The sequence below is a fragment of the Colletotrichum truncatum genome (genome assembly GCF_014235925.2).
Source record: "Colletotrichum truncatum strain CMES1059 chromosome Unknown Contig_0005, whole genome shotgun sequence".
In the NCBI taxonomy this organism is placed as follows: domain Eukaryota; kingdom Fungi; phylum Ascomycota; class Sordariomycetes; order Glomerellales; family Glomerellaceae; genus Colletotrichum; species Colletotrichum truncatum.
Window position 1 is genome coordinate 1,942,227 of NW_027222402.1, and position 23,505 is coordinate 1,965,731.

At 43.3% G+C, this 23,505-nt stretch overlaps 6 protein-coding genes across 6 annotated transcripts; 3 read left to right on the top strand and 3 right to left on the bottom strand.

The window, feature by feature from the left end:
- Positions 1-126: 126 nt before the first annotated feature.
- CTRU02_208604 (quinate permease) lies at positions 127-1,991 on the bottom strand (the record flags this gene model as incomplete). Its single annotated transcript, XM_036728599.1, has 5 exons — positions 127-290; positions 353-569; positions 638-1,636; positions 1,703-1,830; positions 1,886-1,991. The coding sequence occupies 5 exons, from the start codon at positions 1,989-1,991 to the stop codon at positions 127-129; spliced, it is 1,614 nt and encodes a 537-aa protein (XP_036579883.1).
- A 754-nt stretch (positions 1,992-2,745) lies between these two features.
- On the bottom strand, positions 2,746-4,776 carry CTRU02_208605 (C6 transcription factor; the record flags this gene model as incomplete). Its single annotated transcript, XM_036728600.1, has 2 exons — positions 2,746-4,545; positions 4,612-4,776. 2 exons carry the CDS (start codon positions 4,774-4,776, stop codon positions 2,746-2,748), a joined length of 1,965 nt encoding a protein of 654 aa, XP_036579884.1.
- A 376-nt stretch (positions 4,777-5,152) lies between these two features.
- CTRU02_208606 (transcriptional family amidohydrolase family protein) lies at positions 5,153-6,277 on the top strand (the record flags this gene model as incomplete). The annotated part of the gene is made up of 3 exons (XM_036728601.2): positions 5,153-5,181; positions 5,243-5,754; positions 5,817-6,277. The coding sequence occupies 3 exons, from the start codon at positions 5,153-5,155 to the stop codon at positions 6,275-6,277; spliced, it is 1,002 nt and encodes a 333-aa protein (XP_036579885.2).
- Positions 6,278-6,619: 342 nt separating this feature from the next.
- Positions 6,620-7,834, top strand: CTRU02_208607 (DUF453 domain protein; the record flags this gene model as incomplete). Its single annotated transcript, XM_036728602.1, has 1 exon — positions 6,620-7,834. One exon carries the CDS (start codon positions 6,620-6,622, stop codon positions 7,832-7,834), a length of 1,215 nt encoding a protein of 404 aa, XP_036579886.1.
- Positions 7,835-8,088: 254 nt separating this feature from the next.
- CTRU02_208608 (aconitate hydratase) lies at positions 8,089-10,611 on the bottom strand (the record flags this gene model as incomplete). The annotated part of the gene is made up of 4 exons (XM_036728603.1): positions 8,089-9,033; positions 9,099-9,748; positions 9,799-10,361; positions 10,421-10,611. The coding sequence occupies 4 exons, from the start codon at positions 10,609-10,611 to the stop codon at positions 8,089-8,091; spliced, it is 2,349 nt and encodes a 782-aa protein (XP_036579887.1).
- Positions 10,612-20,741: 10,130 nt separating this feature from the next.
- On the top strand, positions 20,742-21,548 carry CTRU02_208609 (uncharacterized protein; the record flags this gene model as incomplete). The annotated part of the gene is made up of 1 exon (XM_036733239.1): positions 20,742-21,548. The coding sequence occupies one exon, from the start codon at positions 20,742-20,744 to the stop codon at positions 21,546-21,548; it is 807 nt and encodes a 268-aa protein (XP_036574996.1).
- Positions 21,549-23,505: the final 1,957 nt, after the last annotated feature.

The following is a 23,505-nucleotide window of genomic DNA, read 5'->3' on the forward strand; positions in this document are numbered from 1 at the left end:
ATAGACGAGATGTCGTTTTAAAGAGACAGTTCTTATTCGGTCCATTTCGTAAAACGATATGCTCTGGAACATGGCCTTGCCTATCCCAATACCTACTTCAGTCCCCGAAAACACCTGCTTAATCATTCAATACGCAGAACTCCGCTTTTCAATCTCCTCAACCTCCAACTCCTTGCCATTTGACTGGGCATTCGAGTCTTCCAAAGACAACGGCTTTCGCCGAAGTTGGGCCCAGACAATCTTATGGGTAGGTTTCATGAAGAGGGCGTCCATGTCTTCGAGAGAGATACCTACGTCAAAAGTAGAGTCAGCCAATGACTAAATATTATGTAGACGACCCGCGATGGCTTACCCTTAGTTTCAGGGACAAAAATGAAGGCCCAGATGCCCATGCCCACGAGAATGGCGCTGAAGAAAAAGTAGGCGCCGTATCCCAAGTCCGAAATCATGTACGGCGTCGTTCTCGCAATGATGAACGAGCCCACCCAAGTATCTGCCGTAGTAAGCGACACACAAAGCATGCGGATGTCCAGAGGGAATATCTCAGAACAGACAGTCCAAGTGATTCCCTGTCGCATGGTTAATATCACACAGTTTCTTGACCTTTATAGAGACGACCTAGATGAAGAAAACTGACCTGCCACGTTGCGGTGATTATGAAGCCGTGAATATAGACACATGTAATGGCGAGATAAGCCCAACCGTCTTTCGCAACCGGTTGACCTGCTGCTGCCGCGGCGATAGGATTCGCCTTCATGACGTATCCGCCAATGTACCACATCGGAACACACCCCAGGGTCGAGCCCCAGATCATTCCTTTCCGACGTCCGACTTTCTCAATGATTAGGACTGTGAACGTGATCATGCCGAGAGTCTTGGCGACTCCATAAAAGCCCGTTGAGAAGAGCTTGGTGGAAGTTCCAGTGACACCGAGGGTTTCGAAAATACGAGGTGAGTAATAGGTCAGGATGTTGACTCCCGTGAAACTCTGGAGGAACATCAGGGCCAAACCGATGCCCATGCGGTTTCGCACACCCTTCTGGAACAGCTTCTTGACCTTTGCCGTCTTGCTCATCTTAGTCGTGCTTCGTTCTTCGATTTGGGCCCGGATTTCAGACATTTCGTTTCTGATGTAAGAGTGGTCACGGGGTAAACCTCGAAGTTTTGTAAGAACTCGCTCAGCTGCCTCGAAGTGGTCGCCTTTAGCTAGCCACCTGGGACTCTCGGGGCAGAAGAGCATTCCTATGAAAAGGAGGACTCCAGGTACCAACTGAAACGCAAGAGGGACAATCCACTGGACTTTTGAGTCGTCTGTGACAGTTTGATCGGCAGCATAGTTGATCCAAAACCCAAGCATGCCGCCACCTTGCGATGCGATCTCGAATATTCCGATGAGGCGACCGCGGATAGAGGGTGGGGCTGTTTCGGCGATATACACGGGCACAACAAGAGCGCAGGCACCAATCCCAAGGCCAGCAACTGCTCTGCCGCCGATGATCATGTTCATGTTACCGTTGGCGGCGGTCATAACGGCTCCGCCTAGAAGGAAAACGCAGGAGGCGATGAGGGTTGCGCGCTTTCGTCCGAGCTTCTCGGCGATTGGAAATGTCAAAAGAGAGCCGAAGAAGCAGCCAGCCTGTCTCAAAGATGAGCAGCTCTTCACAAGTAGTTGGGGGGGGGGGGGTTGGGTTGAATGGCGCACATAGAACGTGGAGACAATATTGCCCTGGACTTCGTCTCTTTTGGACTGTTCGGCCTCAAGGAGCCCAAAATCTCTTACGAATGAGTCAAGAGCCATTGTGCCTCCGATGACAGCACTATCGTAGCCCACTGTAGCTATGGTAAACAACTTTTCAAACAAAACCATAGCATGCAGAGTCATTACTTGCTAAAGCGGACATGGATGCCACAAGTGCAATGAGGTGGATGCGCCAGTTGCGAACTTCCGGAGGATCATTCGTCCCTGCGGCGTGAGTATTGAAGCAGCCCATCTTTTCTTAGTCGAGCGTTGTCTTGGGTGGGAGGTGTTTGAAAAACAATATGGCAGTCTGAAGTCTTCTATGATGAACAACAGGGAGAATCACTGCAACCAGACGAAGATTTGAGCAGCGCCCTCATGAAGTACGGAGGAAGAATATGCGATGATGGATCCATCTCATGCTTTATAACCTTTGTCGGCTTTCAAATGTGTCTTCCGCCATTCGGATATGTCCGCATTGTATTCTCACGAGAGGAAACATCAGCCATCAGGGGGCATGTGCCAGGTTCCCCGCAACTAAGAGACGAATCTGGGGAAGCTTGGGGTAAGGAGAACGAGCATAAACGGACAATGAGACTGGATAGAACCAATACTGGGTCCGGGGTATGCGGGTAAGTGGCCTCCTGGCTCTAAGCGATGACAACTTTATTCACACAACAAGCCCAGTTGCCTCATAAGACTAGCGTCAGGGATACCAGAAAAGGGAGCGGGCTTGTCCCGTGTTAACCTCTGTAAGTGATGGTGCCATCTCATGCCAAGAACCTGCCAAGCTACATAAACCACTACTCTTTCCATAACAACCCTTTAGCTTGGGCGGACGAACTCCGACTGGCTTACAGTATGGCAAGAAATGAGAGTTGAGATGGACCAGCTAAAGGGAGCATTTATTCACAATTGACTGTCTCGAGTCTCGGATTAGAGCAGCATCATCGCCCCTAGTGAACATTTTAAGTCTCTCCAGTGCTGCTACGAAGTTCTTCCGTCAACTATATCAGCACATCGCCGCAGTAAATGTTGCCAAGGTCGAAACCATGCTCAAATAAGTCATTCCAAGGGATATCAGCACTTGGCGTCGGCTGAACCGAACCCTGGTCTGGCGGATGATGCCCCTTTAGCCCGAACCAAGACATGAATTCCGTATCAACCTGGTTATCCGCCGGGTCTACTGCGCTTTCGAAGAATGCAAGAGTTGCCCTCCCCAGCCTTTGTATAATCTCAACACTCCTCTCTACTACAGCTCCGCCATGTGATATGTCCCGCAGCAACGTTGTACATGACCTGATATTAGATTCGACGATGTCTCTAGTGAGCTCTTGTCGGAGTGTAGCACTCGCTCTTAGAGAGTACAACATTGTGACCCCAGCCATGAATAGCGCAGTCAAAGCTACGAACGTATAGGTGACCTTATTTTTAGCGTAGAGGGCTCCATAGCAACTGATTAGACTAATGGAAGAGTCTGCGCAGTGTCGTAATGCGTCAATAGTGCTAACTGGTGATGCGTGTGACGGCCTATAAAGGTTCATGACTGCCTGGTGATAGGCTATCTGGAACCACTCCGGTGTTTGGTGCATGGATGCCGGGACAAGATAGCGCGGGGCAGAAACTAGCCATTGATTTATTCTCGTATGGAGCTGAACACGTATAGCGTCAATGTTGCTTCCTGCAAGGTTTGTGTCCCCGGCCGAATGGAGCGACCTGTAAATCTCCGCGCTGATGCGGCGGAGTTCGATAATGTGGAGGAATGTTGAGAGGTCGTTGACGTCGGGGCCAAAGTTGAATGGCGTCTCTTGAATGGGATTCGCGAGTACATCATCCGAGAAAGAAAGTGGAAGTGGCATTGTGATGTCGGAGTCTTGTATTCCTAGTGGAAGGCCCAGGGACATGGAGATAGCCCGATCCATTGTATAGACACACCAGAATAGCCTTTTACTCATTTCTGCCTCCAGAGGCTCTTTCGAGGCAATAGCCTCAACCCGGTGGAGATTCATCCCTACAGCTAGGCGCAGAGCCAGTCCAGTGGCATACCCTAGATTGACTGACTGTGGCTCATTGCTTCCGTATATGCATAGAAGAAGCAGACATTGAACACAGTCAAAGTCTTCTGCCTCCAAGACACTTTGGAGATGGTTGGTGGCGGCTTGAAAAAAGTCCTCCTGAAGGCGGCGATGACGTTCATCGGTGCGAGCCTTTTCGGATGCTGCGATGGACAAGACGATGTTGACTTGAAAGGAAGAGACGCCGCTTACTGTATCGCCTCTCGAAAATGGCAGATAATGCTTTTCGAGAAAGGTAGGCTTGTGAAGAGCGGGAAATTGCGGCCATCTCCGACTAAAGAAACCTTCAATCAAAGAATTACTATCTTCCAAACTTGGAGGCACGGTAGCACTGGGGCATTCTGGCGTCCGCCCTGTGGCGAGTCCGTCCCATAAGCGGGATGGGCTGTTGAAGAGACTGTCATCTGCAGCTCTTGCTGCCCCTCTCCTTGAAAAGGTTGGGCGCAGGAGGCGATCAATTTGAGCACCGCCAGAAACGGGGTTACCATAAGATGGCTGAGTTGCTGGAACAGAAGCCGAACCTCCGGTGATCGATGTATGAGTTGGGTGGGCGCTTTCATCTGCGACAGCAGCCATCAAAGCCTCTAGCTGCGCAGTGAGACTATCCACCTGACTTCTCAGGCGCTCACACTCGCAATCATCGTTGGACAATCGCACGAGGAAACGCTCCGAAGGGACACACGGTGTGCCCGCAGCTGAGCACTGCCTGCATATCGGAAGTTGTCCGTCGCACTTTACAGATGCCCCTGTCAGTATAACGGAAGAATATCTGGGCCCGATATTTACATCCTTTCATACCTTTTGCTTTCTCCTCCGACACCTTTCACATGCCGCAACACCCCGTTTGAGACCTCGCCGGTGCGTTGACTTCGGCCGAGTAGTGGAACTGGGAGTTGGGATATTATCGGCATGGGCCGGTGATGACATCGGAGAGCGGCCATCAAATGCCATATCTTCTGCCATGGATAAGATGATTACCTTTGAAACGGCAGTATTCAATCCTTAAGCCTCACTAGTGGAGCAGAATTTTGATGGAACTGTTGTTTCGCAGCCTGGGGTTGATGCTCTTGGGAGGACCTGAGGTCACAACAAGATTCGGAACTAGCCCGTCGGATCCTTCCGATGTAAAAGTGGAGATTGCAGCGCTCGGAGAAAAGCCGCTTGGTGACGGGGTTTATCCGTCAGTCCTGTCCTACAATCAATCACGCCTGGTTATGTTGAGTGAAGCATGTATCAGTGCGTCATATCTGCAGCGAGATCCGTCCACAAAGGCTTCCGCACGCCTAGTAGGATTAATGAGCCGGGTTGTATGTTTAGGAGACAATCCTCAGTTCCCGCAATGGCAATTATTGAGAACAAGTCAACGGCGTAAGTCCCAGCAAATAAGACAGGCATGTGAGCGCGACTCTGGGTCTAATGCTTTGTGAAGTGGTTTCCGGCTTCAGTCAGAATCATCTAGTTCCGGCAAATCGGGGATCGCCCTACCGGCTGGCTCCTGGGATACTCATGTTCACGTCTTTGATTCTACAATTGGACCCTTTGCGTCTTCGAGGTCTTACACGCCTGCCCAAGCGAATCTGCGACAACTCTTGGATTTTAGCTCAACCTTGACAGGCAATCAACCTCTCAACATCGTCTTGGTCCAACCCTCTCCGTACCGTAATGACAACACAGTTCTACTCCATTTACTCCGCAAATTGCGAGACGATGGTGCAAAATCTGCACGTGGTGTTGCAGTCGTTGACATTGACAATACAGGCGATGAGGAGCTCTGGTCGATGCACCAGTTAGGCGTTCGTGGTCTCAGAATTAACATGCAGGCGGATGGAAAAAGCACCGACGTTGCAGCTTTGCGCAGTGTATTGGAGAGGACCGCTTCCCGGATCAGGACGCTTCCAGGATGGAGAATCCAGCTGTTTTGTGCAGCAGCAATTTGGGATGGTAAGTAGCCCTTGGCCTCGCAGCGAGTTTAGGGATGTGTAATGACTGACTCGAGATTCTAGAGCTGTTCGAAACTATCTACAATCTCCCTGTAGAGGTCATCGCAGACCATGTCGGGGGTCTTTATGGTTCTTCAAAACTGCCGTCAAAATCGGACAGCAGTGTCGTTGACTGTACTAAGCAACCTGGCTTTGCATCGCTTGTCAGACTTGCCAAGGACTCAAAAGTTATTATCAAAGTTTCGGGTCTTTATAGGCTTTCTAGTCAAACAGACACTGGATACGATGATATGGAGCCGATAATCAAAACTCTTGCTGATGCAGTACCTGATCGCCTGGTTTGGGGGAGTGATTGGCCTCATACCGGCGAAGGCCACGATCGGCTAAAGAGAGGCAGAAACGCGATCGAGGAATTCAGGGAAATCGACGACAAATCGATCCTACTGAATCTCAGAGAATGGGTTGGAAGTGCAGATGCTTGGGAAAAAATGACGTTGATTAACCCAAGGAAATTGTACGGATAAAATACATGCCTCACCCTCAACTCGCAGTGCTAGCGTGTTAATATGTCTGTTTCCCAGCACCATGGATGATTTATTGGTGAATTCGAAGTGTTGGAAATAATTTCATTGTCAAACAATTGTCTTTCTACGTCAATTGAAAGTACAAAATTGCTGGCATCCTCAACGCAAGTCCCAAGCATGCTGTTACGGACCCTATATTGTCATCGGATGTAACCGACATGGCAGCTCGGAGACCGATGCGCGGACTAAGCCCGCCCCGGGCGCATTACCGAATTTCGATCACTTAATGCTCACAGTACCATCTACCGAAGCTCCCTGACATCCAATTCAACCAACAAAAAAATGGCATCAATCAGATCTCTCAGCGGCCGCTGCATCCGCCCGCTGGCGGCCCTCAAGCAAACTACCACTGCCCCTTCAGCCCGTCCCGCTCAAATCTCCTCAAATATCCGCAGCAAAATGCAGCTGCGGGCTCAGAGCAGCCTCCCAGCGGCTTACTACCGGGGCGGCACCTCTCGGGCCATCTTCTTCCGGCATGAGGATCTCCCGGCGGACCGCTCCGAGTGGGACCGCATTTTTCTCGGCAGCATCGGCAGCCCGGACCCGTACGGTCGGCAACTTGACGGCCTTGGCGGCGGCATCTCCAGTCTGTCCAAGGTCTGCGTGATCGGGAAAAGCACACGGCCCGACGCGGACGTCGATTACACCTTCGTCTCGCTCGGTATCAAGAACACCAATGTAGATTACTCGAGTAACTGCGGCAACATGAGTGCCGCGGTGGGCCCCTATGCCGTGGACTCGGGACTTGTCGAGGTGCCGGAGGGAGCAACGGAGGCGACGGTGCGCGTTTTCAACACGAACACTAGCAAGGTCATCGAGTCCGTATTCCCGCTTGATGGCAAGGAGGCGGCTGCGCATGGCGACTTTGCGATTGACGGTGTAGCGGGGACGGCGGCGAGGGTCGAGCTGAGGTTCCTCGACCCGGCTGGATCGCGAACGGGAAAGCTGTTCCCGACGGAGTCGAAGGTGGACGAGATTGAGGGTATGAAGGTCACTTGCATTGACGCTGGTAACCCTTGCGTATTTGTCCAGGCTGCCACCCTCGGAGTGGACGGAACCATCACTCCGCAAGGAATTGAAGATCATCCGACTCTGCTGCAGACACTCGACAAGATCCGTCGCGCTGCAGGTGTGAAAATGGGTCTCGCAGACTCGATTGATAAGGTTCCTGGCAGTGTGCCCAAGATCGCGATCGTATCCCCGCCTGCGGATGGGAGGGAGAACACCTTGGTGGCGCGGGCAATGTCAGTTGACCAGCCTCACAAGGCCATTCCTGTCACCGTTGCGCTGGCGGCGGCGGCAGCAGCCACTGCTGAAGGAACTGTGGTCTCTGAGTGCGTCAAGATGGGCTCGAATGGTGGTGGCGATGTTACAATCTTCCACGCCAGTGGCACGTTGGATGTTGCGGCGGATTATGGAAAAGATGGTGCTCTTGAGTCTGCGACTGTCTACAGAACGGCTCGCAGGTTGATGGAGGGTAGAGTGTTTTGGAAATAAGCAGCGATGTAACTGTACAGTACAATAATAAACGAAGAACATCATGTAACATAAATGGTTGAAATCGTTTTCACGCAAATGTGTGCTTTCGAAATGCTAGATATTTTTATTCCATCAACTGTAGTGCTGAACACTCCTACCTGCTCTTCGTCAACTCACGAATCTCAAACTAAAACTTGAACTAGGAACACTGATTCAAAAACCTGAGAACCATTACTCTAATTATAACCAACTATCAATCATATATGGTCTCCCTATACTTCTGCCTCCTTCATCTGTTTCCGTTTCGCCATCAAATTCAACGCGCTCCCCTCCCGGAAATACTCAATCTGCTCTCCGGTCAAGGTATGACTAGCTTCGATACTAAAGCTCTCCCTCCCCTCGCCTTCCGGCGTGATTCTGACCTCCACATGCTTGCCAGGTTCCAAGTGCTTCAACCCAACAATACTGATCCGGTCCGACGACTTGACGAGGTCATAATCGCCCTCCTTCACGAACTTCAGCGCCAGGAGCCCCTGCTTCTTCAGGTTCGTTTCGTGGATTCTTGCAAAGCTCTTTGCGAGAATAGCCACGCAGCCAAGGTACCGCGGTTGCAGCGCAGCATGCTCGCGCGAAGACCCTTCACCGTAGTTGTGGTCTCCGATGACGACCCACGGCTGTGACGCCGCCTTATACGCCCTCGCGGTCCCTGGGACATCGCCTTCTTCGCCGGTAAGCCAGTTACGTACTTTGTTTACTTGGCCCGTCTCGGCGTTGACGGCGCCTATGAGCGTATTGTTCGAGATGTTACCCAGGTGGCCCCTATACGCGAACCAGGGACCAGCGGGTGTGATGTGGTCTGTCGTGCACTTTCCCTGCACCTTGATGAGGATGGCGCAATCCTCAAAATCTTTGCCGTGCCAAGGCTCAAATGGGGCGAGACGTTGCAGTCGCTTTGAGGTTTCGGTGATCTGCACCTCGATTGCTTCGCGGCCTGTCGATGGTGGTGAGCTGTAGACGTAATCTGTGTTTTCGTAACCTTGGGAAGGTAGAGCGTCTCCGCTTGGTGGTTGGAATCGAAATTCTGATCCGGAGGGGGTCATAAGTGAGTCTGACGTGGGGTTGAATGTGAGGTCGTCGGAAATATGGGTGGCAGGGTTTCCGTCTAGACGGCCTGTAAAGTTGCGGTTATATGATGTGAGAATAGAGTTCTTAACGCCCTATAGATGAAGTCAGTAAAAGTAGTTTCTCTTTGTTTAACCATGAGAATCCAGCTGTCACTGACCTTTTCCATGTCCTGCCGATCCCAAGAACCGCAACACGGCCCGCAGGCATTGGTGAGAAGTTTGCTACCCAATGTTTCAAATACCTCGAGCACGCCGTTCTCCTGCAGTGTCTTTCTGGTCTGCTCGCTTCCAGGCGAAACAAAAAGGGGCATCTTGGGCTCCAGACCAGCGTCCAAGGCCTGCTTTGCCAGCTCAGCCGCCCTTGACATGTCCTGAAACGACGAGTTCGTACAGGAACCGATGAGTCCCGCCGTGAGCTGCTTCGGCCAGCCTTCCTCGTTGACAGCGTTAGAGAGCTTCGAGACGGGCGTCGACAGGTCGGGGGTGAAAGGTCCGTTGATTATAGGTTCCAACTCTGAGAGGTTGATGTCGATGACCCTGTCGTAATGGGCGTCTGCATCCGCGCGTAACTCAGCGGAGGCGAACCGCACGGCTTCGGCGACATCGTGCCGGTGAGTCGCTTTCAAATACGCGTTCATAGCCTCAGAGTACGGAAAGATTGACGTAGTGGCTCCTGTCTCAGCGCCCATGTTGCAGATGGTAGCCATGCCCGTCGCCGAAAGAGATTCAGTACCGGGGCCAAAGAACTCTATGATTGAGCCAGTTCCCCCTTTGACGGTCAAAATACCGGCCAATTTGTTGATGACATCTGTTCCGAGTTAGCAACATATCCCACTCGGAAAAATCACAGCCACTCACCTTTAGGAGTCGCCCACCCCGAAAGCTGGCCTGTCAGCCTAACTCCAATTATGTTTGGCGCAGTCAACTCGAAAGGCAGCCCAGCCATGACATCAACTGCGTCGGCGCCACCTACACCAATAGCAACCATGCCCATGCCTCCCGCGTTAGGAGTGTGCGAGTCCGTACCAACCATCAGGCCTCCAGGGAATGCATAATTCTCTAATACAGTCTGGTGGATGATGCCGGCGCCGGGCTTCCAAAATCCCATGCCGTATCGCTTGCACGCGCTCGAAAGAAAGTCGTAAACCTCCTTATGCGTTTTCAGCGCCAGAGGCAAGTCCTCGTCTTGGCCAGTCCTACCGACGATGAGATGGTCGCAATGCACAGTTGTCGGCACTGCCGTAGAGTCCAAACCTGCGGACATGAATTGGATGATGGCCATCTGCGCGGTTGCGTCCTGGCATGCTATCCGCCTTGGACGGAGCTTCAGCTGTGTTTTCCCGCGCTCTAGGGGCTGGTCACCGATATTATCTGCGTGGGCGAAAAGGATCTTCTCTGCATACGTCAGAGGCCTTCCAAGTCTGCGGTTGGCGTTAGTCTAACTTTTCTTAGAGGGTTGTTCTTGAAGGGCGAAACTCACATTCGACGACTTGACTCGATGCGCTGCGCGAGGTCGCCATAGTTGATAGTGTGCACCCTCTCAAATCGACTCAACTTTGCCTCTGAGCCTGCAGAGCTCACTGTGGCGAGCTTTCGTCTGGCGTATGTTTGCTTTGGCAATGGCGAGCCTAATGCTAGGCGTGCCAAGGGTTTCGAGGTCCGCATGTACATCGTATACCACCAATGATACCAATAACGAACCCTGACTAATATCTTATACAGTATTCGCCAATCGTGGGACACTTAATTCTTTTCGAATAAGTCACCCTCGGGTTATAAAGCTGCTGTAAAGGCCGCGCGCTACCACAAACAGCGCTCATCGGACTGTTCCGATCCTTCAAGCGACGCCATCGGCCTTATCCGGATGAGGCGTATGAAAGGGGTAAGGTCAAAGCGGCGACAGGATTTGCTTAAATATTTTTACAATTAACTTAGAGCTGGGTTTTAAATCATCTATTTTGATACAATGCCAATAGTTCAACAACATGCACCTTTCCTTCAAGAGTAGTCAATCATCTGTGAAACTGTCAGGAAGCGATCCGCGTACGGCGCCGGGGCCCACTTTCGGTATTAGTGGGGCAGGGAGTAAAAAGGAGATATTAGGGTTATAAGCGCGGGCGCCGCGAGTCGGCAGCGCACAAGCTAGGCATAAGAAGGGGAGTCGAGGGATGTAAGAGGGGGGGTAGATTTTAGCGTTAGCACCTACCTAGACCTACCTTAGCAATATAGTCTTATCGTCCTTACTCCGTCTATTCTACTATTGATAGTTTAAAATCTCGAACTTTAAGGGAGATGGACCGTTGAGCGATATAGTAGCTAATACCTAATAAGTCAACCGCGATAACGCTTTGCTAGAATAGCAAACGTAGACTTAACTACTCGCGTCTAACGTAAGGTTTAGATAACCTAATAATAGCTAGGCTATGCCTTCGCATATACGAATAGCAAGCAAGCGGCTAGCCTTCCTAGAGTAATAAGAGAGGGAACTCGAGGAGGAACTTGCCGTCGTAAGGCAGGAGGCGCGGATCCGAAGCAAACTAGCTAAGCTAGCACGCTTCCGAGGTAGCGATAAAGGAGATTCCGCGCCGTCGAGACAAGGCCCCTTGCCGGCAGGGGAGCTAGAGACCTAACCTAGACTTATACTACTGCTAGCTAGCTTTATAAGTAAATAGCTAGAAAGTATCGTAAGTAATAATACCTTATAGCTATATTAGCCTTTAGTATTACTAACCTTAGAGTATTATAGAAAAGCTTACTAAGAATTATAAACCTTCTTATTTAATTACTATATATATTTCGACTTATAAATAACCTAGATATTAAGTAATAGCGATAAAGTAGCGTTTATAATAGGTTGCTTTAAAAGCTAAGTAAAAATAATATAGATATACTATCTTAAAAAGAAATAGCAAAACCTTTTCTTCTAAGTCTTATTAATTATATAGAAAAAGTTTAAAGATTATCTTAAAGTAGAAGTAGTAAACCTAGGTAGCTATTTTATTAATACTATGTTATAGCTTAACTAAAGCTATTAACAACTAGACTAGATAGTTAATTAATTTATAACTATTTATAATGCTTTTAAACTTAAACTACTATATATACTTTTAAAAGAATAATAAGTCTCTTCCTTCTTAAATAAGTTGCTATTAAGTATTTACGTAGCGATTACTTTATAACTATTCCTCTCCTAGACGTAAGTAGAACTAATTATGCTAGTATACCGGATCGAGTAGGTAGGCTACGATAGTTAGACTTCCTAGGCATTACGACCGCTTTATTAATAACTATAGTATGTTAAACTAGCTATATAGCTAGTAAACAAAACCCTTAAGCTTCTTACTAAGGTAGAAGGCATAGCGACTAAGAAGAGGCTATAGAGGGCGATTAAATATTATAACTACGGGGAGGAAGGCTATATAGCCTTACGATATCCTAGACCTTTATAAGAACGAGGATCTTACTACGGGTATAGCTAGATAGGTTACTTCGTAAGGTAGTATAATTTAAAGAAATATTATTAGTATAGGAAGGCTAAGTACCTTCGGAGGTATTGCCTTAAGCTTTTAATAACGTCTCCGAACGGTATCTTAATAGCTACGGCGAGGGAGTAAGGGGTAAGTTAAAAGCATTACTTAGAGATTAGACTATAGTTATGCTTAGGCGGCTGTTAGTAACCTAAGAAGGCATTAGTAGACTTAGGGTTAGAAGTAAACCTAATTAGTATAAGTTACTTCTAAGCATATAAATCGTAACTATATATCTACCCTAGCCTCTCGATCGTTAACGTTAATAGTAAGCTAATTCCGATATATAGGAACTACTACCTTTAGATAAAAGCTAGGGATAGTAATAAAGTAGAAGAGAAATAGCTTTATTACTTCGTAATCGCAAAGCTTACGGTGCTAACTCTAATCTTCGGCATCTTATAGCTAGAAGATTCAGACCTAATAATTAGCTAGAAGGCGAAGGCTTAGCGTTACCTTCTTTTCGAACGATACCTTAGCCTTGTCTCGACTAAGAAAAAGCTATAATAACTTGTAGTCGTAATAATAGCGTATATTATATATAGCAAGCCTATACTAACGACGCTACCGAAAAGATAAAACGATTTAGATAAGGAGTAATAGAAGGAGTTTTATAGCGAATTCGAAGATCTCTTCTTAGTAAAGAAGGCTACCGAACTACCAGCTTACTTAGCTTATAAGCATCGTATTAATCTTAAAGAAGGAACTATAGCGTCGTAAGGTCTTATCTACTTATTATCGGAACGAGAACTTAAGGTTTTACAAGACTATATTACGAAGGCAGAGGCATATAGGTAGATTCGCCTTTTAAGCAGCCTAGCTAGGGCGTTTATTCTCTTTATACCTAAGAAGGGAGGGGAGTTACGACTTTACGTCGACTACTACGCGCTGAATAAGATTATACGTAAAGACTATATACTACTACTACTTATAAGGGAGATCTTAGACTATCTATCTAGCGCGAAGGTATTTATAAAGCTAGATATTAAAAATACTTACTATTAGGTATATATCTACGAAGGAGATAAGTAGAAGATAGTATTTCGTATATACTATAGATATTATAAATATACCGTTATGCCTTTTAACCTAGCAAACGCGCTAGCTACTTTCTAAGTATATATTAATAAGGCTTTAGTAGGATTAGTAGATATTATATATATCGTTTACCTTAACGATATCCTTATATATAGCGCTAACCTTACTACTTATAAGAAAGACGTATAATAAGTTTTAGAAAGGCTATAGTAGTAAGGTCTCTATTTAAACGAGGAAAAGTATAAATTTTATAAGTTATAAGTAACCTTCCTAGGGTATATAGTATCGAAGGATAGGGTAGCGATAGAGTAAGAACGTATAAAGGCTATTACAAAGTAGCTATTATTAAGTAGCGTTAAAGATATATAGACGTTCCTAGGGTTTATAAGATTTTACTAACGCTTTATTAAGAACTACTTAAGAATTATAACGCTCCTTATAAACAAACTATATAGTAACCGTAAGGGGCTGTTATAACTTAATAACTAAGTAGTATAGGCTTTCGAATAGCTTAAGAAAGCCTTTATAACCGCGCCTATGCTACGATACTTCGACCTAGCTTTACTTACGGTACTATATATAGACGCTTCGGCGTTTACTATTAGTATAGTATTAAGCTAGTTATATAAGGGATGCTAGCACCTTATAGCTTTCTAATTACGAAAATTAATAAAGGCGGAAATACGATACGGTACCGGCGATACTAAGCTGCTTGCTATTATCGACAGCCTAAGGAACTAGTAGTAATATATAGGATACTTTAAGAATACTATTACTATATAGACTAACTATTTTAACTTCTAGTTCTTAGAAACAAAGAAAAGACTAAACGCGCGATAGCTATACTAGCTAGACGACCTAGTAGTATTTAATATTAATATTAAATTCAAACTAAGGGTATAAAACCTAGTAGACGGCTTGTTAAGGAGACTTAACTATAGTAACTATAACGCCGATATTATAGCGAGAGACTTAGCTTAGAAGATATACTAGCGGCTAGAAAAGGTAGCTAAGGAGTAAGAGCTACTACGGGTTATAGCGGTAATACGCTCCTAGCGGAGGCAGCTAGAAGAAAGAGTAAGCGATAGTAGAGGGGGGGTAGGCACCCGGCCCTAGCCTGACTCGGAGGAAGGGACCTACCGGGGGGCGTAGGGATAAACCCCGCGTCGGAGACGCAATAGAGCAGTTAGTTAGCTGCTTAAGCCTATCGCTAAAGCTATAAGTCGCGAATCGTACGTTCTATAGGTAGGCGTAGAAGTATATATATTCGAAATAGTAAGTATTAAACCTCTACCGATAATAAGCTAAATGCTAAAACTATAGCGAAAAGATGCTTTCGTAAAGGAATAGTAGTAAGCTAAGAGGCAAGTAAGTAGTATTAATACTAGGGGTAAGCGGAGAAGGAGTAGCCTAGAAGCTTAGCATACCGACTATAGGGGACTCTTATACTACGGGGAGTAAGTCTACGTCTTGAAAGGAGAAGGAATAAGGCGGAAGATACTTAAGGAATACTACGACGCGCTAATAGCAAGATATCTAGGCGTAATAAGAATAATAAAGCTATTATAATAAAGCTACTTCTAAGATAGGATATATAAGGATATAAAAGTATATATTAATATATATATAGTCTATTAGTAAACGAAGGCTTAATATTATAGGCTATACGGTCTCCTTATACCCTTTTTAATACCTTAATAACTATATATAGAAATTTTAATAGATTTTATTACTAGCTTACCCGACTTTATATCGTTATTAAGAAGGAAGCCTTGCGATACGATACTAGTAGTAGTTAACTGCTATATAAAGCATAGTACGTATATTATAACTACTTTTAAACTTACGGCTAATAGACTAGTAGACCTTCTATTCGTACGCGTGTTTTCTATTTTCGGGATCTTAGAAGGTATCGTATTAGACTAAGGGTCTTTCTTTATAAGTAAGTTTTAGATATATCTTTACTACCTATTAACGATTAAGCGCTAGCTTAGTATTATATTCTACTTATAAATAGATAGCTAGACGGAAAGGCAGAACTAAAACGTTAAATATTACCTCTACTATTATAGTTCTTCCTACTAGTACGTAGCTATAATAAGCAGAGGTCGGAACCATAATAAGAATAAAGATATAAATAGAATAATATAGAAGTTAAATAAACGGTTATAAGGTAATAAATAACGATAAATTAATAAACGTAGGTATAAGTAGTTAGTCTTATATTAAGTTGGTTTACTAACGATAATGCTATCGAGGGCGTCTCTTATACGGGTACGGCTAGTACGTAAGATATTACGTACCCTTAATAACTATTTATAAAACTATAATAAGTACCCTTTTTAAAAAAAGACGATTGTCCTAATCGATGATAAAATAAAAACTAATTATATAAATTTATTCTTTCTATTACCTATCTATCGCGAAGAATTACGACCTTAATAATAAAATCCTATCCTAATCGTAGTCTAGCATATTACTAAAGCGGTTTTGCTTAGCTAGGCTTGCGATATTCTTAGTAGCGACGCGCTTATTACCTTTCTATAACTTAGTAATAGCTTCGCATAGTTCTACGATTTTACCGCGGAGGATTATAATTTTATTATCCTTAGTAGCGATAACGCGGTTAACCTCCGTAGCGATTATATCTTTGCTAGCAGCTATTGCTTTAAGTACTTCGAGGCGATTATTAACGCTTGCAACGTCGACAGTAGACTAGGCTTTCTCGTCGAGTTTGTTAAGGCGAGGGATAATCTCCTTATTAACGCTATTAACAATTTTCTTTATATTCTTAGTAACCGTCTTATTTATTCTATAAACGTTACTTTTAAAAGTCTAAAACGCTTTTTCTATATTCTTAAGTTGCTTATAAGTAGTTATATCGGTAGTAGTTATATAGCTAATATTTATAAGTAAGGGAACTAAGAAGAGGTCGGCTTAGTAAATAGTAATAAGGTAGCTTACGATAGTATTATTAACCTAACTATTATTAATATAAAAAACGGTTATAAAAACCTAGGTATAAGATAGTAAGTATTTTATATATAAGGCGTTATTATTATATATAGTATAAGCATATTTATAAGCATCCTAAACGTAATAAATAAATAGGTTAGAAGAAAAGGTAGCTAGGCTAGTAAAGTTATTAAGATAAGCCTTAATCTCTTTAAGCAATATATCGTCTAGGTAGAAGGCAAACGCATCCTAGGCATGCTTTTTAGTATCTCGGACCTAAGTATTATCAACCTTAGTAATAGCATGCTTCTTCTTCTTAAAGGTATTAGACTTCTTGCTAGCCTTAGCCTTCTTAGCCTTAGGGGCGGGAGTAGCCTTGACGGCTAAGGCGTTAGACTTTTCCTCCTTGTTAGATTCGTTAACTAGCTCGGGGTTACTTTTCTTAGCTTTCTTCTTAGCCTTACCCTTGCTAGTCTTCTTAGGCTAGTCTTCCTCGACCGTCTTAGTAGGTTCGGCATAGGCTTTATAAGCCTTGTTAGCTTTGTTAGCGTTAAACATAGTAGCGTCCTACTAGTTACTAGTATGTTTAGTAGCGGCTATAGTAATTTCCTTAGTAGCGTTTTTGCTAACGACGTAAAGTTCCTCGTCGGTTAGGCTAAAGTTATCTCCGAGGTTTTCGTCGTCGGTTTAGGTTTTGTTATTACCTACGTTGCTTCTAAGGGCTATAACGGAGCTAGTAGGGGTTTTAGCGATCTCGTCGGTATCTTAGTAAGTATGTTAGAAAGATATCTTCGCGTTCTTAATATCGAATCTTATAATTAAGACGTATAATAATAGTAAGTTAAAAGTCTTAATAAGAATAGAAAAGGTTTATAATATATTATAAAGTAAGAGATTTATTAATTTTTATTATATAAGTAGAAATAGGATTTATATAGTAGGAAAAGTTTATTTTTATAATAGTAATAGTAAAAGTAAAAAGGTAGAGTTTTTCGCTACTTATAAAGTAAGTACTTACGAAAGGAAGGAATAAGTATTTTATATAAAATTTTATTATATTAATAAAGGGAATAATCTTACTAATATCGCTTTATTAAGAATTAGCTATTTTATTATAAAATAGTAACGTTATTCTAGTTATTTCGTTATTAGTATCGCTTAGAACAGTAGGTTAGTATAACCTCCGTATCGATAAAATATCTCGCCTTATACTTATTAATAAGCTTTACTATGTTAGTCTTAAGCGATTTACAAAGCTCTTAGGTATCGAACCTTATAGTAAATCCCTTCTAGTAAACAAGATATTTAATCCTTAGCTTGCGTTTTCTCTAGTTAATTTTATAGCTTATAATATAATCGATTTCTTATTTTTTAATACTATTAACCTTAATAGGTTAAGGCAGCTATTATTTATAGTTAAATAAGTTGTCTCCCTAGGCTAGCTTATATAGCTATGCTATTAATAAGATTAGAAAAATTTACTAATAAGCTAGAAGGTCGACTTTATAAGCTATTAGGCTTATAATTCGAACGATTTGAAAAAGGCTTATACGTCGTAACGTCTACTTATTATAACGTTAGCTAGGTAAATAGAAGCCTTTCCTTAGTCTTATCTAAACCTTATTACTAACGGAGAATCTAACGTCTAAATACTTTTTATTATAACATTCCTTTCTTAGTAAGTTTGCTATATCGATTAAAGCTACTACCTCGTCTTAGTATATCTTTCTTATAACGTCGATAGACTTAGTTAAAGCGTCTTTTTCCGCGATAACGTCGAAAGTGCTTTAAAGCTTAAATCTATATATAACCTTATTAGGAGATCTCCCGATCGTTACGGTATATAAGTTATTAAGGTTATATTATAGCGCTAGGAGAGTCTCTAGCTATAAGGTTTCCAAGTACTTTGAAAGTTAGAATCGGATTATAATCTCTGCTATTTAGTTTATTCTCTTACTCTAGCCGTTAGTCTATAGGTAGTAAGCTATAGATAAAAGCAGTTTTACTCCGAGAGCGCGGAATATCACGGTCTAGACGGCTAAGATAAACTTAGGGTCTCTATCGCTAATAATACAATATAAAAGTCCCTAGTTAGCTAGTTAGAAGGCTTTAATAAAGACTATTGCTTACTCTTTAGCTCCGTACGTAGTATAGCCTAGTAGAAGTATAACTTTCTTCGAGAATTTATTTATTATAAGCGTAAGCATATTAAACTATTTAAATCTAAGTAGTACTTATAGACTCCTTTATACTTCTACTTTTAGTAAATCGGTAATAAAATCGATTATTACGGTATCGAAGGGGATTCCTATAACTAAAATTAGTTATAAGGTACTTAGTAGTCTTTACTAGTCGACTTAGTTTTCCTTATATCTTAGGTAGTAGGTAATATATTGCTTTACTATTAATTACTTATTTTGTATCTAGAAGCTAGCTAGCTTTACTAGTATATAGTCTATACCGAAATAATACTTTTAATCGTAAGTAAAGCTAAGAACTTTTACGACGGCTTTATATAAGATATATAGCCTTTTTATCTTATTATATATATAGTAGAATAGGAAGCCTATCTTTAATAGTTACTACGGGGAGATTTAATAACGAATCGGCATATGCTTCTTATTCCGAGCGCGATTTTCCTTATCGTCTACCTCCTTAAGTAACTACTACTTATCGCTACTTTCTCGTTATCTCGTAAGTTGCTAGATAAGTTTTCTATACTTTAGGTTAGCTTTATAATTTTTAACGATAGTCTTAGCAAAGTCTTTACTTATCTTAATTATAAACCTACTTAGTTCTCCAAGCCGTTTATCGTCTTCTAAGTTAAAAGTTATAATATTCTTATCGTTATAGATATCTATAAATATATTGCTTTCTTCGAATAGGTCTACTCTACTTATTACTACTAGTAACGGTAGACGTAAGAAAGTATTAAGTATAACGTTAAGTTTCCTTAAGACGTAAGTAACGTTAAGGTTAAATTAAGAAAGGTAGTTAGTAGTACTTACTAACCGAAAGTTTGCTTTATTAAGATCTATCGTTTTTAACGATATATAGGTAAGAATTCCCTTTATAGCTATATTGTTATAGTTTTATAAACAGTTATCAAGGGCACGTGATATCTTACGTGCTGGCCGTACCCGTATAAGAGACGCCCTCGACAGCATCATTGTCAGTAGATTAACTTAATACAAGACTAACTACTTATACCTATGTTTATCAATTCATCGTTGTTTATTGCCTTGTGACTGTTTATTTGACTTCTATACTATTCTATTTACATCTTTATTCTTATTACGGTTCCGACCTCTGCCTGTTATAGCTACGTGCTAGTAGGAAGAACTATGACAAGTAGTAGCATAACTTAATCTCGATCAATTTTTTCTCTTAATTTAACTACGATATATCGCGGAGAATCTCGAAGGAAACACCCTACAAGCCTACTTACTTAAAATCATAACCTATACCTTGACGTAGCTAACATAGACTTATACGATAAGTTACGTAAATAACCCGAGGTTAAATAACGGTTATCGCGAGACAGCAAGACGTCTCTTACGATATTAGGAGATATATCTTAATAATCCTAAAATAATAAGAATTTTAGACTCCTTTCGAGTATATATAAGTATTATAGCGTTTATCGCGTAGAATACGAATATCAGCTAAATCGACGTTAGATACGACGATAGAACCTAGACTTAGGTAACGTAACTCGAAGACAGCTAGAGGATAGAGAATTACGACTATAACAAGGCGGTAAATAGCATCGCTAAGGCGATTATCTACGCCTAAGAACTCTAGGACCTTTAAGGATAATTTGGAAAACTAAGCTCGGAAGAGTTAGACATTACGAAAAGCAAGCAACCCGTAAGAAATAACGAAACTGGGGAACGGCGGGCAAGCCGCCTGTTGAAGTAAGCCTCCCGTTAGGAAGACGAGCTAGTAATCGGGTTAATGTTTCACCGGTCCAGGATTAGTAATCCTACCAAGACGACTCCATGTTCATGCATAATTACGGGTGATCACGGCGCTTAACTATCAGATCCTTTCCCCTCACCTTAGACAATTCTGGGTTTTCTTGATATTGCGCTTCAAGTTATGGCTCAACAAGCTCTTATCAACTTGCCAGCTGAACTGATAACCGAAATCTTTTATCATCTATTATCACCAGACCCTAAGCACTTGCGGGACTATCAGAACTTCCGGGAAACATGCAAAACTATAGCTGAGGCAACGTCTTCAGCTTTCAAAGCACGCTTCTTCCGCATTCGCTACGTAATGCTAGAGAAGGAAAGCCTATTGAATCTTGTGAACATTTCACGCCACCATATTCTGAGTCAAGCGGTTGAAGTTGTCGAGCTCTGCGTTGATCATCTCATCCAACCCAAAGACTACATGAGCCACGAAGAACTAGAGATTTGTGGACTCAAAGACGAGTATGATTTCTTCCGAGTTCGGAATGGCGAAGTTGTCTTACTGGGCGACGATAGTTGGGAGCAAATAATCCAAACCTATAAGGATGGATGGCAGGAGCAAACGGAATTCTTCTCCCAAAGGCAACATATGAGTTATTTAGCGATAGCTCTCACTAACCTCAAAAACTGCAAAGCTATTGGGATATCGGATCATACCCGACCATGGGGCGCCTTTAAGCTTGGGCGACGTATTGGCGTACTTCCAAATAGGTTTATTTCTGATTTCTTACCTAATAGCATGGTTCATGCCTTAGTAGTAATCAGAACACTGTTTTTCGCACTTATTAAGAGCCGCCTTCCCATAGAGGAGATATATATCGAGTTTGGAGATATGATGGAAGGTTGTACGTCTGTTATTCCACGGATGCTATCGCTCCCAAGCAGTCTCGCAAAAGCCGTAAAATCCGAAATCACGACCATCACAAAGCTCAGTCTTGTTATCAATCCTAAGTATAACGTCCCACACCCACTTCTGGGCACCCCCCACATTTGGGCACCCCATTTACACCAAAAACGCCGTTTTTCGAAATTCTATATTAAACTAAATACTTTACTTATTAAAGAGAATAAATATATATTAAATAGATTAAGACTTAATTATAATACTTAAGTAGCTATATACTAGTATTATTGATAATAAGTATTATAAATTCAAGGTTTAACATTTATAATACTAATTTACCTAGCCTATATCTTAATATATAAAATAGATAGAGATATTTAACTAATATGATTAGAATTCTTAAGTAAGATATAGTAGATTTATATATTCTTATACTTAGTAAAAATTCTTTAAGCTTAGAATAATATTTTAAAATTTCCCTTAAGAAAAGTTTCTATTATAGAATTTTAACCCTTAATTATACTATATTTACTAAAGTAATACTTTTAAATCTCTTTTAGATATAATTATATACTTTTAATAAGTATAAATATTAATTTCCTAGATTTTTTAAATAAGTATATATGAGCGAAAATATATTTTTCTAATGTTAAGGAATACTAGTAAGTTACTAGTATCTACTAACATTTTAAAGCTTTTAGTTTTAAACTTCTATATTATAACTATTATTATATTTAAACCTTTATAAAAAATTAGATGGCTATAATTATACTTAACATAGTTTATATATATTTTCTTTTCTTAGTAAGTATAGTAGTTAGTTTAATATAGAATTTCGAAAAACGGCGTTTTTGGTGTAAATGGGGTGCCCAAATGTGGGGGGTGCCCAGAAGTGGGTGTGGGACGTTACCATAGTTGGCCGTCCTTCAGCACATCATTAACATTACCAACAAACTCGATGGAAATGACCCGGACAATACTGGTACGACAGAAATCAAAGGTACGGATGTTGAACAGTATTACTAAATGTATGGCTCAAGTATTCCGTACCATGCTAAGGCTCTTCATTGACACGTAGGCTCGATTAAGAAGCAGAGTGTTACGACCCGTAAACAAGGATAACAGCTGAACGACCCACTTGGGCGTCGGGCGGCTAGAACAGGACATTTGTACTGCAGGATCACGGGAACAACAGGGACTCACTCGGGAACGGAAGAACTATGGTACAAGTCACGTGATGATAAGATAAGACTGAGCAGGTAGTATGGGTCACTGAGCGCTCAGTCAGAGCTACTGAGCGCTCACCAACGATCACTGATCGCTCACCGGTACCTGATCAGTGTGTCGAATTGAGGGTTCAGAACGATGTATATTCCGTTATGTGTGTAACTGTCTAAGGGCCCTTCAGGGGCGCGTAGGGAAGGGGGTATGCCACCCCCTGACCCGGGGCTCGGCGCTCGGAAATAGTGTTCTGCCGAGCGTTGCCGAAGCCTCGCGTAGCGCGCTCAATCTGACACACCCCCTCAGGGGAGCGCCGAATCGGGGCTTCCCTGCCCTCGAGTCGCCCTCTCCCCCTCGTATTTAGATTACACTGCGTTCAGAGCTCTTCTTTCGCTCATCCCTCGGCTGGTAGGCTTTCTACTGCGCTGTCTCCTCTCCTTCTGCTAAGAGGACGTTTTATACGTACAACTCGCGTACCACAGCAAGTCACGAGCTTCCCGTGGCACTCGGAGCGCGCTTCTTGTGGTCTTCGACCGCCCAGACGTCTTCCTGCGCGGCTCTCTTGGCCCACGCTTCTTCGTCTTCTTCTAATTCGCGTCTCCGATTCCGCTTCAGGAGCTCTGCCTGTTCGCTCATACGGACCTGCTTCCGGAACTCGCGGAACTGTGGGAGCGCGAGACTCTTCGTCAGACCGTCTGCCATAAGCTCTGACGACGGTGTGTATGCCACGGATACGCGCTTCGCTGCGACCTCTTGTCGTAGCCAGTGGTTGTGAATATCCACGTGCCGTAAGCGCGTCTGAAGGGTCACTAGATCCGTTATCACCAGTCGAACGGTCTGTAAGTTGTCGCATTGGATCTGAATCGTGGGTACGCTGCGCTTTTCTGCGGGAAACGTCGCTTCCGGCGCTTCTTCTGTTGGAAGGTGTACGTTTAGCGCGGAGATCAGGCGGCTTGCAAATAGCGCTTCCTTTGCTGCTTGCGAGAGGGATAGCAGCTCAGCT